The sequence below is a fragment of the Scatophagus argus genome, chromosome 19 (assembly GCF_020382885.2).
Source record: "Scatophagus argus isolate fScaArg1 chromosome 19, fScaArg1.pri, whole genome shotgun sequence".
NCBI classification, from domain to species: domain Eukaryota; kingdom Metazoa; phylum Chordata; class Actinopteri; family Scatophagidae; genus Scatophagus; species Scatophagus argus.
The window spans coordinates 8,509,675-8,524,138 of record NC_058511.1 but is presented as its reverse complement, the minus strand read 5'-3'; the positions used below and the strand labels follow the sequence as shown (position 1 = coordinate 8,524,138).

General features: G+C 42.6%; 1 protein-coding gene across 5 annotated transcripts in view; it reads right to left on the bottom strand.

Moving 5' to 3' along the window:
- The window catches only part of utrn (utrophin), a 159,672-nt gene that overhangs the window by 87,127 nt on the left and 58,081 nt on the right, over positions 1-14,464 (bottom strand). Inside the window, exon 1 of one of the 5 annotated variants that reach the window (XM_046372944.1) lies at positions 13,790-14,047. The exons of the other annotated variants lie outside the window; for them this stretch is intronic. Coding sequence (XP_046228900.1) covers positions 13,790-13,936 — 147 coding nt within the window. The 5' untranslated portion in view covers positions 13,937-14,047. Of the gene's footprint in view, positions 1-13,789; positions 14,048-14,464 lie in introns of those variants that run through there. 5 annotated transcript variants of the gene reach the window in all.

The following is a 14,464-nucleotide window of genomic DNA, read 5'->3' as shown; positions in this document are numbered from 1 at the left end:
TGTTAAAGCCATTTATCAATCAAGCCTGCTCTGTGACAAACACACACACACACACACACACACACTGTGTGTGTGTTACAGGCAATTAAAGTATACTACTTAACTGAGCAATTAGGTGATGAGTGACATGTATATGGAAAGGTTAGAGCACTAAATTGATTTACCACCTGCTAAACCCGCAAGGCTTCTCAGACAGAAGAAAAAGTGTTAATGTTTAAGTCGCTGGAGCACATCAGGTCATTCAGCATTAAACTTCTAAGAAAAAAAAAGTCCTTCCGCACTTCCTATGATGCTCTGTACCAAAATTGGAGAACAGACGTGAATAAAATCCACAAAAGCCACAAGAGTCTTTAACCATTTTCCATTACAGTAACTATTTGTCCCCTCAAATTCAGTCCCTTTATACACAGGGTTCAGCGATACAGCACATCAGCCCAATATCCTTCATACTGCTAGGAATATACAATTCGGGGGTTGAAAGCCATCCAATCAGACTTACAACTGTTTCTTATGATGAAATGGCATTGTGGCAGCGATATAACCTGCAACGCCCAAGAGAGCTTTGGCAGGACATTACGATTCAGTGTGAATTCACATCAGAGTACCGAGTGCATTGCATCTCGTTCAGCTGTGGGGTTTTTCATTTTATGAGTCTTTAGTACTATTGCATTTTCATAACAGTGGCACAGAGCTACCTCATTAATTTCCAACAAAGATGAACTCTGGGCAAAGTTTGAGCATTCACCTTGCAAATCATAAGTTGGACTTGTCAAAAAGTCATTTTCTTAGTGTGTATACACACACAACAATGTAGACCAGCAGTACGTGTTTTGAGATTTGAAAATTCTGACAGCTTTGCCACTTTCTAATAAGAAGACCCAACCCACAGAAAGGGTTGGCAGGCGAGATTTTTAAAACAACTACTAAAACCAGATCCAATTAATCTAATGCATGTCACTTAATGCAAGCCAGTTTTATCTTAATTGAAGCCATTAAAATATCTGTAGCACAAATTTGAATGGCTGGGAATGAAAAATGAACAGCCTATTGAAGCCAGACTATAACTGAGCATGAATACTCTCTAAAACACTTCACTGACAGTTCGGCTATTTTTTAAATTTTTTTTTTAGCTTGAATGGCATTTATCCTAAAAATGGAGACTTTTCTGTAATTGTTGGTTTCATGAATCAATCAATTTGGATTGATTTCATGCTCATACTCAGGTCACTTGTCTCCTGACTTACAGGTATTTCTGATTAGCCTCTACTCAAGACCAGTCAGCATGGTAATTATAGTTAAAACGGAAAGTTCTCATTTATAAATAATTACATTTGTTCCTAGGCTACACTGATCAAAATATAAGTCACACATGAACAAAAATCTGTTCTCCTTGTCTTACATCAATCTAACATCAAACAAAAATCACTCAAGCGCACTGATGCTGGTTGTCGATGATGTTGCTGCCTACACATGGCAGGTGTTGCTTGAACAAATGAACTAATGAATTAAATAACAATATAGCAAGAAAAATGAGGACACAAGGCCTGAAACAACTGCCAAAAAGGGTTAATTTGGTTCTTGGGGCAATGGGGAAGAGATGAGGGATTAAACTTGTGTGGAGAATATATTGTGTGGTCAGCTTGTATGGTCCCTGCTTGCACTTCTTTAACTGTGACGAAACTACCAAAGTATACCTCTGCTCCATGTGTAGGGTAAGATGATATTTCTTGTCTTGGCCTCATTATTTTTCCTTTTCATTTCCTCCCGTGTGCCCGCTCGCTGGTCCTTTTTCTCTTCCAACAGGCAGCACGTGACACTGTCATGGCAACCAGCATTTGCAGCTCACTCTTGCTCGCTGTATAGTATTGTAACCCATACAAAATGAAGCCCACACCTTGTTAATGCTGTCACTCTTTTCAGACAAAGGTGACAAGTACTGCTACGGAGAGGTAAAGACACCTCTTTGGAGTGAGTTGCTGTCTCTAGTGAAGGCCAGATAAGATGACACATGAGTATAAACAAGGTATTTCCAGTGTTCAGTCATATTGAAGAGTATGGGTTTTGGGCTGTTGGCACAAAGACAATTTGGTTTCTTTGGGTCCTTCTTAGGGTTTCTTGGTTTCACTAAGCTGTGGAGCTCACCTACAAAAAAAGGTGCAAGCATTGAAAAGAGCCAGCCATGGCAGTCTGAGCGACTGATGTCTCCCGGATGTCCACTTGTGCAGGTATTTCAGAGAGTACTTCCAACTGGGAGGATTCCTATGGCAGGCCCAAAACATGTTGGAAGGATTACATAAAGTATCCCATCTGGCCTGGGAAAAGCTCAGGATCCCACAGGGGGAGGTGAAGGACATGATTGGGGAGAAAGGCACTGGAGGGACTCAGCTTTGCTCGCAGCCGTGACAAACAGTGTTCTTAATACTTGCATGGAGAAAAAAAGGATGGTTTTCACAAGCCTTTATTAAACAACTCCAGGAAACAGAAGAGAAAAACTAACATTTAAGAACATTTTAAAACACTGGGGAAGTAAGTAAAGCTCTGAGAAGGAGCAGATGGATATGATGGAGAGAAAGAATAAAACTTCAGTTGACAGGTAAAGAGAGATGCAACTAAGCAGAGACAAAAAAAACCCCAAAACAAAACATCCCAAAACACGTACTTTCAAATAGTTAGGTTGTCAAATTTAAATTTGTCACTCTGAATGCTACTTGAACTGATTCTTGAGACTGTAAGCTCCCTGTGCTGTCAACAACTGCTATAAAGTTAACAATCAATAGTTCTAAGAGCAGTGAGGACTGAGTGGTACCATTACTGGAGAGTTAGCAGTAGTGAGTACAGCTACTCCAGGGTGCTAATGCATCTTCCTGCCAAACAGAGGCCAAACAGAGGCGAAGACAGACAGAAAAGGAGATACTCTGAAAGTGAAGCCACAGTGACAAGCAGGAGACTTTGATCTATTTGGTCTGCTGTACATGAGAGTTAAATTGGATTTAGCACCATGTGAGCATATGTGGGATGGGTCATCAAGTTAATTTGGACTTGTGATGAATATTGTGATATACTACATGAAAATGCAAGTCACAGCTGCACTATACTATTAGAATATGGTTTGCAATTCATGCCAAATGTGTTGGTGAAGTTCTAAGGCAGATTGGCTATTAATTAATATCAATTTTGTATAAAAAGTTCATGTTGCTGTCGAGCGACAATCGGACAGAACTGTAAGACATTTTACAAGCAAACAGCTTTAACTGGATCCTGTTTTTACACCTAAGGTGTTGAATCCAAACTGCCTTCCCATGTAACATATTAGAGTTTTGTCAACATGATAAGCCATTAAACACAACAAGGCCTGCAATATGTCACATGGACAGCGCCTTTTGGGATGTATAAGCAAAGCCTTTTAACACTAAGAATTTTGAATTTGATCAGGTGACACTAAATGAAATATGTAAATTTTTTCCACACATTCAAAGGGTTCTTGTGTTGGAGTTAAAGCATAAGCATGTAATGAAAGAGTACAGTAAAGGTTGTGGGTTTGAGTGTGAGTGTGTGTGTTTTATGACTCACATCCCCTCTGTGTGCTAGGTGCTCCGTCACCGAGGGGACATTAAGCAGTGGGTTGAAAGGCCATCCACACTGAATTATGATCGTACACAGACAGTATGGACTGAAACTAGACAGTCAGACATTGGTGATGTCAGAGTGAAGGTCAACAGGAAGAAGGAGAGCGCCAGATGGATTGAAAGTGCTCGTCGACTGGCTTGTCAGTCATTCTGTCGCCATGGCACCGTCCAGTAGGGCGGGGCCTAAAACAGGCTATAAATAGCACAAGGCAGGATGGAAAGGTGGAAAGAGGGCAGGGGACAATAATGATAAATCAGCTAGGGGTAGAGGTGTGTTTCTGAGAGCGTGTGTATGTGTGTGTCTGTGTGTGTTTTTCCAGAGTGGTTACTGGTAATTAATGCTCTCTCTCCGGGATGGAAAACATCAATCCAAAATTAAATCTTGATGAATTAGCACAAATTGACACACCTGAGGGCAAACAGAATACACACACTCTCACAAAACCTGCAGCTCTGCTTTTGTGAGGACAGAAAACATCACACTGACTAAAAAGCTGTTCTTCACAAAACCTAGAATTAACCCCAACTGTGGCCTGCTTGTTAAATGTGATGCCCAACAGAGGCCAAACACACACAGACACATACATATATACACAGACTGACCACGGATCACGTCTGCTCAGAGTAAAGGTTTGTAGTCGGATCTCTAAAACCATTTATGATGGAGTTATTCTTTCATGTGAGAAAGCATTTCCAAAGTAAGCACAGAACATAAATCTGTCTCTGAAGAAAAGGAAACAAAAAGCCAAATTCGGGCTGTAACAGGCAAGTGTAGTCAAGTCAAGGCATGGGCACAGGCTGGGTTCAGGTCTCGGTTTCAGCCCTTCACAAAACTGTTGCCCATACTGACTTACATTTCCTGTCATGAAGCCTCAAGCAACATAATTTAACTCCTGGATTCTTCATTCATACTTCAACCAAGGTGAAATTTTCAATATCTCCACAGAAACATGTTGGCTTTTACAAATGGACACAGAGCATTCTTCAGGTGCTACAGCAAAGAAATGACCCACATACATACACACATAAACACACACTTTTTGGCATGCTCTCCTCTAGTGTCTCAAAAATACTGGGTTTTTCAAGGGCACTTCGCAGTGAGTCTCAGAGAGATGATCTAATTACTGTCATTAGCAACATCTAATTGGAGCTTTAAAATTAAAAGATTAGCTGTTGCACTAACTGTGCTAGCCTATTTTGGGGTCTGAGAGAGCAAGAGAAAAAGACAGCAAAATGAAAAGCCAGGGAGAGAGAGAGCGAGAGAGAGAGGAAGAGAGTGAGAGCGTGCTCACGAGCCCATCACAGAAAATAAATTTGGTTCTCGGTATGTCATTTGCCCCTTTAACTTCATAAATAAAGACACAGAGGCTACGAAGGGCAGGGTGGAATGGGGTGTATCTGACCCTACAGTCCCTTCTCTACCCTTTCAGCCTCCGCCCCCCTTCGCTAATTAACAATTGTTTTAATCCTCTTTTAATTCTGCAGACAATCGCACAATTTGAGTGTGTGTTTGTGTGTGTGTTGCACGCTGAGGGTCCCTCACACCATTCACAAGATTAGTCGAGCTACTCTCCCGCCAAGCGTCGCCCACAGCGACCAAAGGTAATTGCTTTTTAATTAAGCCCCCGGCGCTAATCCCAATGATATTTAGCAGACACGAACTGGCATACACATTCACTGAAGAGGTGACAGAGACTAAAAGAGGGAGACATTCGACAAGACTTACCCGGCTGTAAACTGGACAAATGTGTAATAGGCTTTGTTGGTATTTCTCTTTTGTCCACAGTGGGAAACAAGGCAGGCGGAGAAAATGAAGTCATTCATGTACTGAAGCAATAAATGAATTTTCACCCCCATGCCCAGCTGGAGAACATCCTCTAGACTGAAAATGAGCACTTGGATCAATTCTGGATCGTGTGTGGGTGTATGTGTGAATGTGACTGTGTCTCCGGTGACCCTCACATAAGCCCTGCAAACCTCAAAGACAGGGGGAAAAAAAACCCCAGACCATTTCTTCCTCAACCTTTCCTTCATCTCTTTTGTTCTTCTGTCTATCCAACACTTCATCCTCCCTTCTTTTTCACCATCTCTCCACATCACTTGCTCTATTTTCACTTGTTCTTGTCACAATATCTCCCTTTATTCATTTTCTATGCTTCCACAGTATCTTGTTTCCATTTACTCTTTCCTCTTTTTCGGTTAAAAAAAAAAACCAAAAAAACAACACATTTGGCAGACATTTTGTTTTCTGTCATGACATGTTTTTCTTCCCTTTCTGTCTTTTCAGTCACCCTCCTTGCTTCCTCTTCACAGAAGCCAGACTCATCTCCTCCAGGGTGATGAGTGAAAATGTCCCTCTTTTCAGACATTTGGGTGATAACTATGAAATATGCTGAACCAATGAACACCCACACTCGCAGCTCTGTAGTAAATCTAATTTGATTCCTCGTCACATCTAACGGCTCTGAATCTCCTTTGATGTCTATGGTCCGACGTGTGAAGGTACGACTCAAGTCGTGTTAAAGCTTATGTTGGACCGTCTTTCACAAACATCTTCATTACTCACGCTGATCCCTGCATGTCATCTCTGATCCCTCCCTCAACTTTCCTGAATATCAGACATTTGATGGAGCTAATCTTTTAACCGAGTTGTGTGAGAAGGACATTTCTGATTTTGCGCGTCTTTTCAGCAAAAGCTGCTCAAAGTGGAAATATGTCAACAGGAAGAACTGCTTTGGGCAAACTTCTGTTTTTCGACAAACTCCATTCCATATTTCTGTGAAATGATCCTGACTACACGCATTAAAAAATAACATCTTTTTCACATTTTATTCAGCTGTATTTCTACTGTAGCATTTGACTCCGGCTGATCCTGCGGGCTGTACCTTCCTGCAGATTACAGACTATATATAGCACGATTTATCTTTAATCTCCCTGTGATGTAACAGTGGAAACCATTTTTCAGCTGTTCTTTGTTTTTGCCGCACCACAGTGTTTACCTCTGAGGGCATGCTCAACGCACTCTCCTCCTTTAAACAAAGCACGCTGCTGTTTTCTTCATCTTCCTCTCCTCTGGATCGTTTTTGCTGTTTGACTTCTACCTTTTTTGCTCGTTTGACCTTCCCCCTCGCGACTCCCTTTCGGTACTGCTTTTCTTTCAACTCTTTTCCTCTTCATTTGGGTCACTGACAGGCAAGTCAGGGGTCTGCCCATCACAGAAAATATGTAACCTGAAGGTACACTAATTAATCCCTTGAGGGGAGACTGAATTTTTGGAAAGTGCAACTGAGTTTCCAATGTTTTGATTAACGAGCTCCTCTGATTGACGAAACCCTAATTAGGATCTTCCTTGTCCTACAAATTGCTAACATGCTCCTTAATTTCATCATAGACTGCAGCTGGCTTTTATGAAAACACGCATATTGTACTTTCTGCAAAAGAAGTAGACTCACAAAAAGCTCTGCAGATTTGAAACACGCACACATGCATTCAGACACAAACTTGGACGCAACCTCGAGCTGTTAAGGTGACTCATGTATGATGCGAGAGTGAGGCATAGTTTTAGTGATGCAAACAGGGCCTCAAAGGATCAGACCCTGTATAATTAGATGTTTCCATGTCAGGGAAAGCATTTGATCAATGTTTCAGCAGCATGTAATGATCGGCTTTATAAGCGTGGCATCAAGGAGGGCTCAAGTAGCATGTAAACCATCTGTCTAAGACTTGAGGGAAAGATGGGCAGAAGGTTTTAGGAGGATGGGTGGGAAAGAGGGAGAGCATGAATGATTTAAGAGTGGCATGCGAAGAGCAGATGAAGGCATAAATAGAAAGAGGAGGATATGAGCCAGAGCATATGCTAACTTACTAGATGACTGAGGGGTGGTATTAGGGAAGCTGATGCTGTTTCCTTAATACCACCGCTCAGTGGGGAGAGTAGGAAGGACTAATGTAGCTTCAAATTACTCAGCTAAAAAAAGCTTGCTTAGTTCAATCAAAGTTATTTCCTTCCTTTTGTGTAATTCTATGAAGAGCCTACAACCCTTGTCTCTCGAGAAAGGGCAACAGCCAGAAACAGCATGACAGCAAAGCAAAGACATTCACTCCGGCTGGTGAATAACAGATTTGAGGAGTGATAAGTCACCGAGAAAGTGTGCTGCATCTTCAACAAAACAGAAGACATACAGGATCATTCAGGCTCTGTGCAGCATAGAAATAAAACACCAAACCACTGAGACGTAGCAGGAGCACACGTTACCTTCCTACAAATGCGCCACTTCTTTTAAGGAATTAATTGCCCTTGACAGGAGAGGGAAAATGGCCTGAGGCAGAAGATCACAAAGGAGAAGCGATTGAGTGTTAAGAGTCAAGGTGAGTACACAGAGGGGCAAGATGACCGAATGAGAACAGAGGAGACAATTAACAAGAAGTTGACTGTGACAAGTGGAAAAAAACAACATGATTTCTAGCTACAATCTGTATAATAACAATTGGGTCAATCCCCCTCTGATCATTATTCCAGCCTAATGCTATTGATTCTGTGTGCAACGCTGATTGACTGAAGGTCACTCTGTGTTGGACAGTGTTTGAGGATTACACACTGTAATCTCTCCTCCAATCTGAAAAAAGTCATATCTGTCAGCACCACAGAGGTACGGAAGCTCACACACAAACAGAGAAAACACAATATGGGCTGAGAGTCAGCACTGTGTTTGTGTGCTTACCATAGATATTGGCAGGGTGGGACACTTTTGTGGTGCAGAGCTCAGGACTTACGCCCCAGCAGATTGATTGTCAGGCCAAGAATAGAAGGAGCGGTAAAGGAAAAATGATTTCACCCCTCAAATAGTTTTCCCCACTTCGGTCGCCCCCTGGATCGCACCCCGACTCAGTGTGAGTGACAGTTAAGGGAGGGATAGAGGAGGCTGGAAGGTCAGAGAGACCTCGAGCTGGCAACAAAAATCACCGCCTCCTGCCTCTCGCTGCCTCCAGGTCACTGTGCCCCTCTTTCTCTCCTTTTCTAGTCCGTAAAAATCCCTCAGTACCTTTAGCATTCATTTACACAGCAATTGAGCTGCACATGGATGATGACATGAAGGAGAGAAAACAAAGGAGGTCGAGGCTCTTGAGATGGACTTGAACGCATGGCTAAGTGGAATGTGCCTTTTCTCCGCTGAGCCTGCGGGACATCGTAATCTCTATCCTGTCTCAACGTGGTCCGATACGGCGCAGGAAGTCTGGGCCGGCCATTGATCATGTTGTCAGGCAAGTCAGAGAGTTGTGGTCAAGTCTGAAAACAAACAAGTCTCCCAGTGCAGTTGGGTACTGAACCTCAGTGCCACCTGAAATGTATCTGTAGCAAGACTCTTCCCAAATCCTACTCATAATTGCTTTGAGATGTAAAAATATTCTTTATTCAGAGCTTTCCTCATTTTAGACCACTTAAGGCTTTTTTAATTTTTGTATGGCTGAACCCTAAGAGCACGAAGAGCCCCCCAACAGCTTAATTAGTACAATTCAGACCTGCTGATTGGTGATGTTTTTTTAAACTTTGGAGAGAGCCAGGATATCTGTTCTGGCTCTGCTTCCACATCTTTATGCTGGCTCCAACCATGAGTGCATGTCACTGACTGACACCAGTAGTAGTAAAAATGTCTACTGGCAAAAGAGCTAAATACACTTGCCCAAACTGTGTGGAATATAATAATCAATCATAATTTTATTTTTAAAAAAGGCAATGATTATTAATCAATAAATGAAAGGACAGGAATTTGTTCACATGGTGAGCAAAGAAAACAGAAGCTAATCAACCAGAGAGAGCTGTAATTTATAAGCTATACTAGTGCAACCACCAATTTAAATACACATGTAATTCCCCATGGATGACTTTGCCCAACTGTCACATGCTGAGGGGCTGGATGGTTACAGGGCTTTCCGGCACCACAAAGTCTGTCTGATGATAAAGCACACAGGCTTTAGCGGGTTCAGTTTGCTGTTGGGACCTGCCTGAGAGCCACTAATGGAAGTGTGCGCACAAAATCCATCAATATAGGGCACAAAAACACAAACCCAACACACACATGCATTACTGGCTCAATAAATGAGTTTACTGGATGTGGATGTGGGAGAGACAAAATGGAGAGAGAGACAGAGGAGAGGCAGGGATGTTGAAGGACTCTGCCTCCATTTACATTTGCATCTAATAACATAAAATGTAGTTTATTACATATTTCATCTGATCCCAGAATGGTATTTGTCAATCACACGGCAAGCTTCTCGTCATCTCTTCCTAAATGAACGGACACTTGCTGAAGTAATGGCAATTAAGAACGGGACAGCAACTTAACTCTGGGCTGTATTAGTGATTTAAGTGCTATCTCAAATGACCACTACTGCCAATAGGAAGTCCATCTGCAGCGAGTTACATGTAATGTTGATTTGAAGCGGAATCCCATCATCATTTTCTTTTACTGTCACTGCTCTCTCCCAATAACGTCTTGATGAATTTAAATGATCTGCATTTATGAATCTGTTTCCACATAATTCTGCCGCCTGTGACTCATCACTCAGGCTAGCTGCACAGTGAGAGAATGTGTATGTGCATGAGTGAGTATGTGTGCACGCATATGTGTGTGTGAGTGTGTGCAAGAGAGAACGGGATGCATTGTGGGCATGTGTGTCCATAAAATAAATGTGTCTAAGCATGCGTGAAAATATCTGTGATGTGAGTGTGAGCAAGGTGGGGTGGGGGGTGTGGAGGGTTATCTGCCTGCACCTGAGGCTCTAACCGCTAATGCTAACACTTGCTAATAACCCTGTGAACCCCGGTGGAGCTCAAGGACAGGGAGGTCAGACAGCCGGGCTCCATGCCCATGCCTGAGTCACCTGTCCTGGGGTAGCAGAGAGCCGCAAGCAAAGGCAGATGGAGTGTGGAGCCCAAAGGTCAAATTATTTGCCAGACAAACAATAGGAAAGGTGAGGCATGACTCCACATCATCACTGCTTTAGGGCTGATTCTAAAGTAGGTTTTGGCTAGAGACACACACACACACACACGCACGCACATGCACACTGTAGGAGCCAGTGCCACAGTAATGAGAGTAGGAGGACACTCCTCAGGAGAGAGGTGGGCCCTTCAGCCAATTCCCAGCAAGTGATTACACACAGAGAGACAGAGCAGAGCAAAAGTGCGATGAAATAAGCTGCCAGGGCCTCTCCATGCATCAGTACAAACTACCACTGACTAGGCACGCTACTCAGAAGTACTTTTTACCAGGAAACTACTCATGTCACAAGCAGGCAAAAGGAAGAACACTTAAGAGCAGACATGCAAGACTTGGTGAAAGATAAAAAAAAATCTAATAATAAGCAGATTCATATCTACATTTGAATCTCTGTTTAGCTGACAGCTTTAATGAGATTGAGTGTGATTCTGTAATAGCCTCCAACCTCATTAAACATTATTGCTTTGAATTGTGAAAGTGGGAGAAGAAAACAATTTCCACACCAAATAATAGATGCAATTCTAAAGTCAAATGGCTTCTGCTTGCAAAAGACTGCAAAGCTCAGTATTATACATCAACATAATGAGTGCTGTTAAAGAGGCACACAAACACACATAGACCCTAAAAATACAAGCAGAGCACAACAGACAGAAACAGACGACTGGAAGGTTATTTTAGATTTTATAAACTTCCCATCATTCATATCTGAGCTGGCGCAGCGGTCACCCTGCTCCATCCTGCCGCTGTTAAGACATAGTGAGGGACCAATATGATGGAGGTCAGTATGTTTTAAAAAAATAAACTGGGCTCGGCAGCTTAACTGGACTGCCAAGAATAAAATACAGCCTGCATGTGGGCCGGAGCCTGATGACGAGAAGATTGTTGACTTTGTCAGATCAGCTAAATATTAATCATATGTTGAGTTTTCTTTTAGCTACAGGATGGTATAAAAATATATTGAATTTACTGCCAAGCTTCCACAGGTTCTTTCCCTGACTGAGACTTATTACAGTGGTTCAAATTAGTTTAATCAATGCAAAGCTGCTTAGCAGAAAAGGCCACTAGTTTATTTAAGGTCTTGTTATCCTGAGTCAGACGATAGCCAGGTGTGCTGTTTTAGGACCTGAAGTAGAAAGAATGGCTGAACCCCAGAGGTCGAGCCCTGAGCAAATTCATCATCGAGAAGGCACTGTTCCAGTCTGGCAGCAAGTGAGCGCACCCCAGGGACGCAGGACAAGCCGGCATCACAGATCCCCCAAGGGAAGGCCAAACGAAGCTGGAATGACTGATGCAACCCAGTGAGGGAGGGGAGTAATCAAGTGTGGAATGACTGATGCCTCCCACCGCTAGGGACGCAAACCAAGAAGGTCCGGTCTCTAAGGATGCTGAACAGAGCCACATGACCAAAAGCTAAATAACTGTACAACAGAAGACAGAGCAAATGTTGGTTCTGAAGATACTGTACATGTGCAGAGGCACAGGAAGCATCTGATTTCACTTGTTTTGCCGAGAATTTGGCTAAACAAGCAGAAGCAAACATAGCGTCAACAAGAAAGATAACTGAGAAAGAGCAGGAAAATGATTAAAACCTATTGCTCCGCTTATGGCTCTCTCTCACACTCCATTTTACTTTAAGTCTCATCCTTGTGCCAGCTCTCTATTCCTTTTTGTATTTCTATTTTCTTAACAGACCAGGTACCAAAACCAGTCAAATACAGTAAACAGACTTTAACTGTTATCTCACTTAAATCACAAAGAGAGACTGAAAAACTACCAAACACATGCAGTAGAAAAAAGGGCGGAGCACTAAAAAGCAATGGATTTATGGATTAAGGACGGATTAAGTCGAACCACCACATGTTTGCTGAGGCATGATTGAAGCTGGCAAGCAATCAGGGACTGGTCTGTTACACTAGTCTCTTGCACTGTCAAATCTCAACAGCTGGTCCTCTCTGCCCCCTGACTGAGAGCAGGTCAATGCTGTGCGACGCAAGAGAGGCAGCAATGAAGATCAGGGATCAATAACGATCAACAGAGATACAAAATGACAGCAAAGCCAGCACACACCAGTAGTTGTTTCCTCTTAGGTGAAATCGATGAAGCTGACAAACAACTGTAGCAGGTTACAGCGCAATACAACTGACTCTGTTCTTTTCATTAAACATTGAGAGCAGGCACTTAAACGACTCCGCCATAACAAACTCGGATAATAACTTTAATTAAGACACTTAATTGCTCATTACTGCCGTTACAGAGGAAACTCTCCAATCAATCCTTTGACCACACAGGAGCTAAAGTCTCCTTCCACTGACGGAATATGTCCTGTCAGGAAGCTTCTCACAAACACAAGCTGTAAAATGACACAACGTGCACTCACTCAAAAACAACAAAACATGTATGCCTCTCTGCCTTGTTAGTTTGTTTATGCCTGCACCACTATAGAGTCAAGACTCTCTTCAGAGCTGGTAGTATAAAGACAAAAACTGTAAAGCATGTGCGCACAAACACACACACACACACACGCACACACACACAACAGGAGTGCACAGTTGGAATCATTATTTGTTATGCAGAAAAAGTGCCAAAAGTCCTAAAGTCACTTGTGCATATATATATATATATATATATATATAGGTGACAGAGTCCCACAGAACACATTGGTTGGAACAGCATGTCTTGTCTCATGACTCATGAATACAAAGACCATAACAGAGGAGAAACAATGGATGAGGCAAAGATAGATCGCTTCCTGAGCTACTTCTTATTTTTGAAAATGAAAAAAAATAAAATAAAATAAACACACATAAAATAAAATAAATAAAAACATAAAAATAAACACACCCAGAGAAAACTTTGTGGCTATAGGCTGACAGGGATACACAAACACAAACAGCCTTTACACAAACTCTCTCTAAAATAACTCAAAAGCCTCAAGCGGGCTCCAAAACATGCAAGACAAGGAAAGTTTTTTGACTGTAAAGTCAAACCCTGTATAAAATAATAATAATAATAACAACAACAACAACAACAATAATAATAAAAGAAATCAACGGCACACATGTACAAGTCAAATATTCATCCAGTTTAGCAAAAGAAAAAGAAAAACAAGAACAGAAACTCTCCGTCCTCTAGCCCCACTATCTTTCCTGGGGTCCTACGTACCTTGCAGAGTTTCTGGTAGCGCGGCGAGGAGATGGCCATCCTCTGGAGCCTGTGTAGGAAGACCACCACTTTCTGGAGGGAGGTCCGGACCATGGCCATCATCTTAAGACTGCTACAAGTCTGTAGCAGTCTTCTCCTGGTCCGCATGCTAGCACTGCCCTACCCCGCTCATATTGTTCTCCCTCTCCCTCTCCCTAGCCAGCTGACCAGACCCCAGCCAAGCTGACGTGATGCGCACACACACACACACATGCACAGACAAAGAGAGAGAGAAAGAGAGAGAGAGAAACCACACACTTGCAAGCGTACTCAGCTCAGCATCTGCCCATGTTTCGTCACATATACACACACACACACACACTCCAAACAGTGAGTGCAGCCAGTCAGTCAGCTCTCTCTCCCCTTCTCTCTTTTTTTAAACAACAATCACTCTCACTCAGCTCTCGGCATGCACATACACTCTATCAAACACGCATACGTGCGGGCGAGCAGGACAAGACGAGACACTCACTTTCTCCTCCACGCGGACATTCACACGCGCACCCCGACTGCAGAGCCAGGAGGGAATCAAACAAATCAGTTCTGACGGCACCCTGCAGAGTCAGAGGAGGGTGACGAAGAAAAAAAAAAAAGATGAAGAAGAAGATGGAGAAGAAGAATAGGGGAAAAAAAATC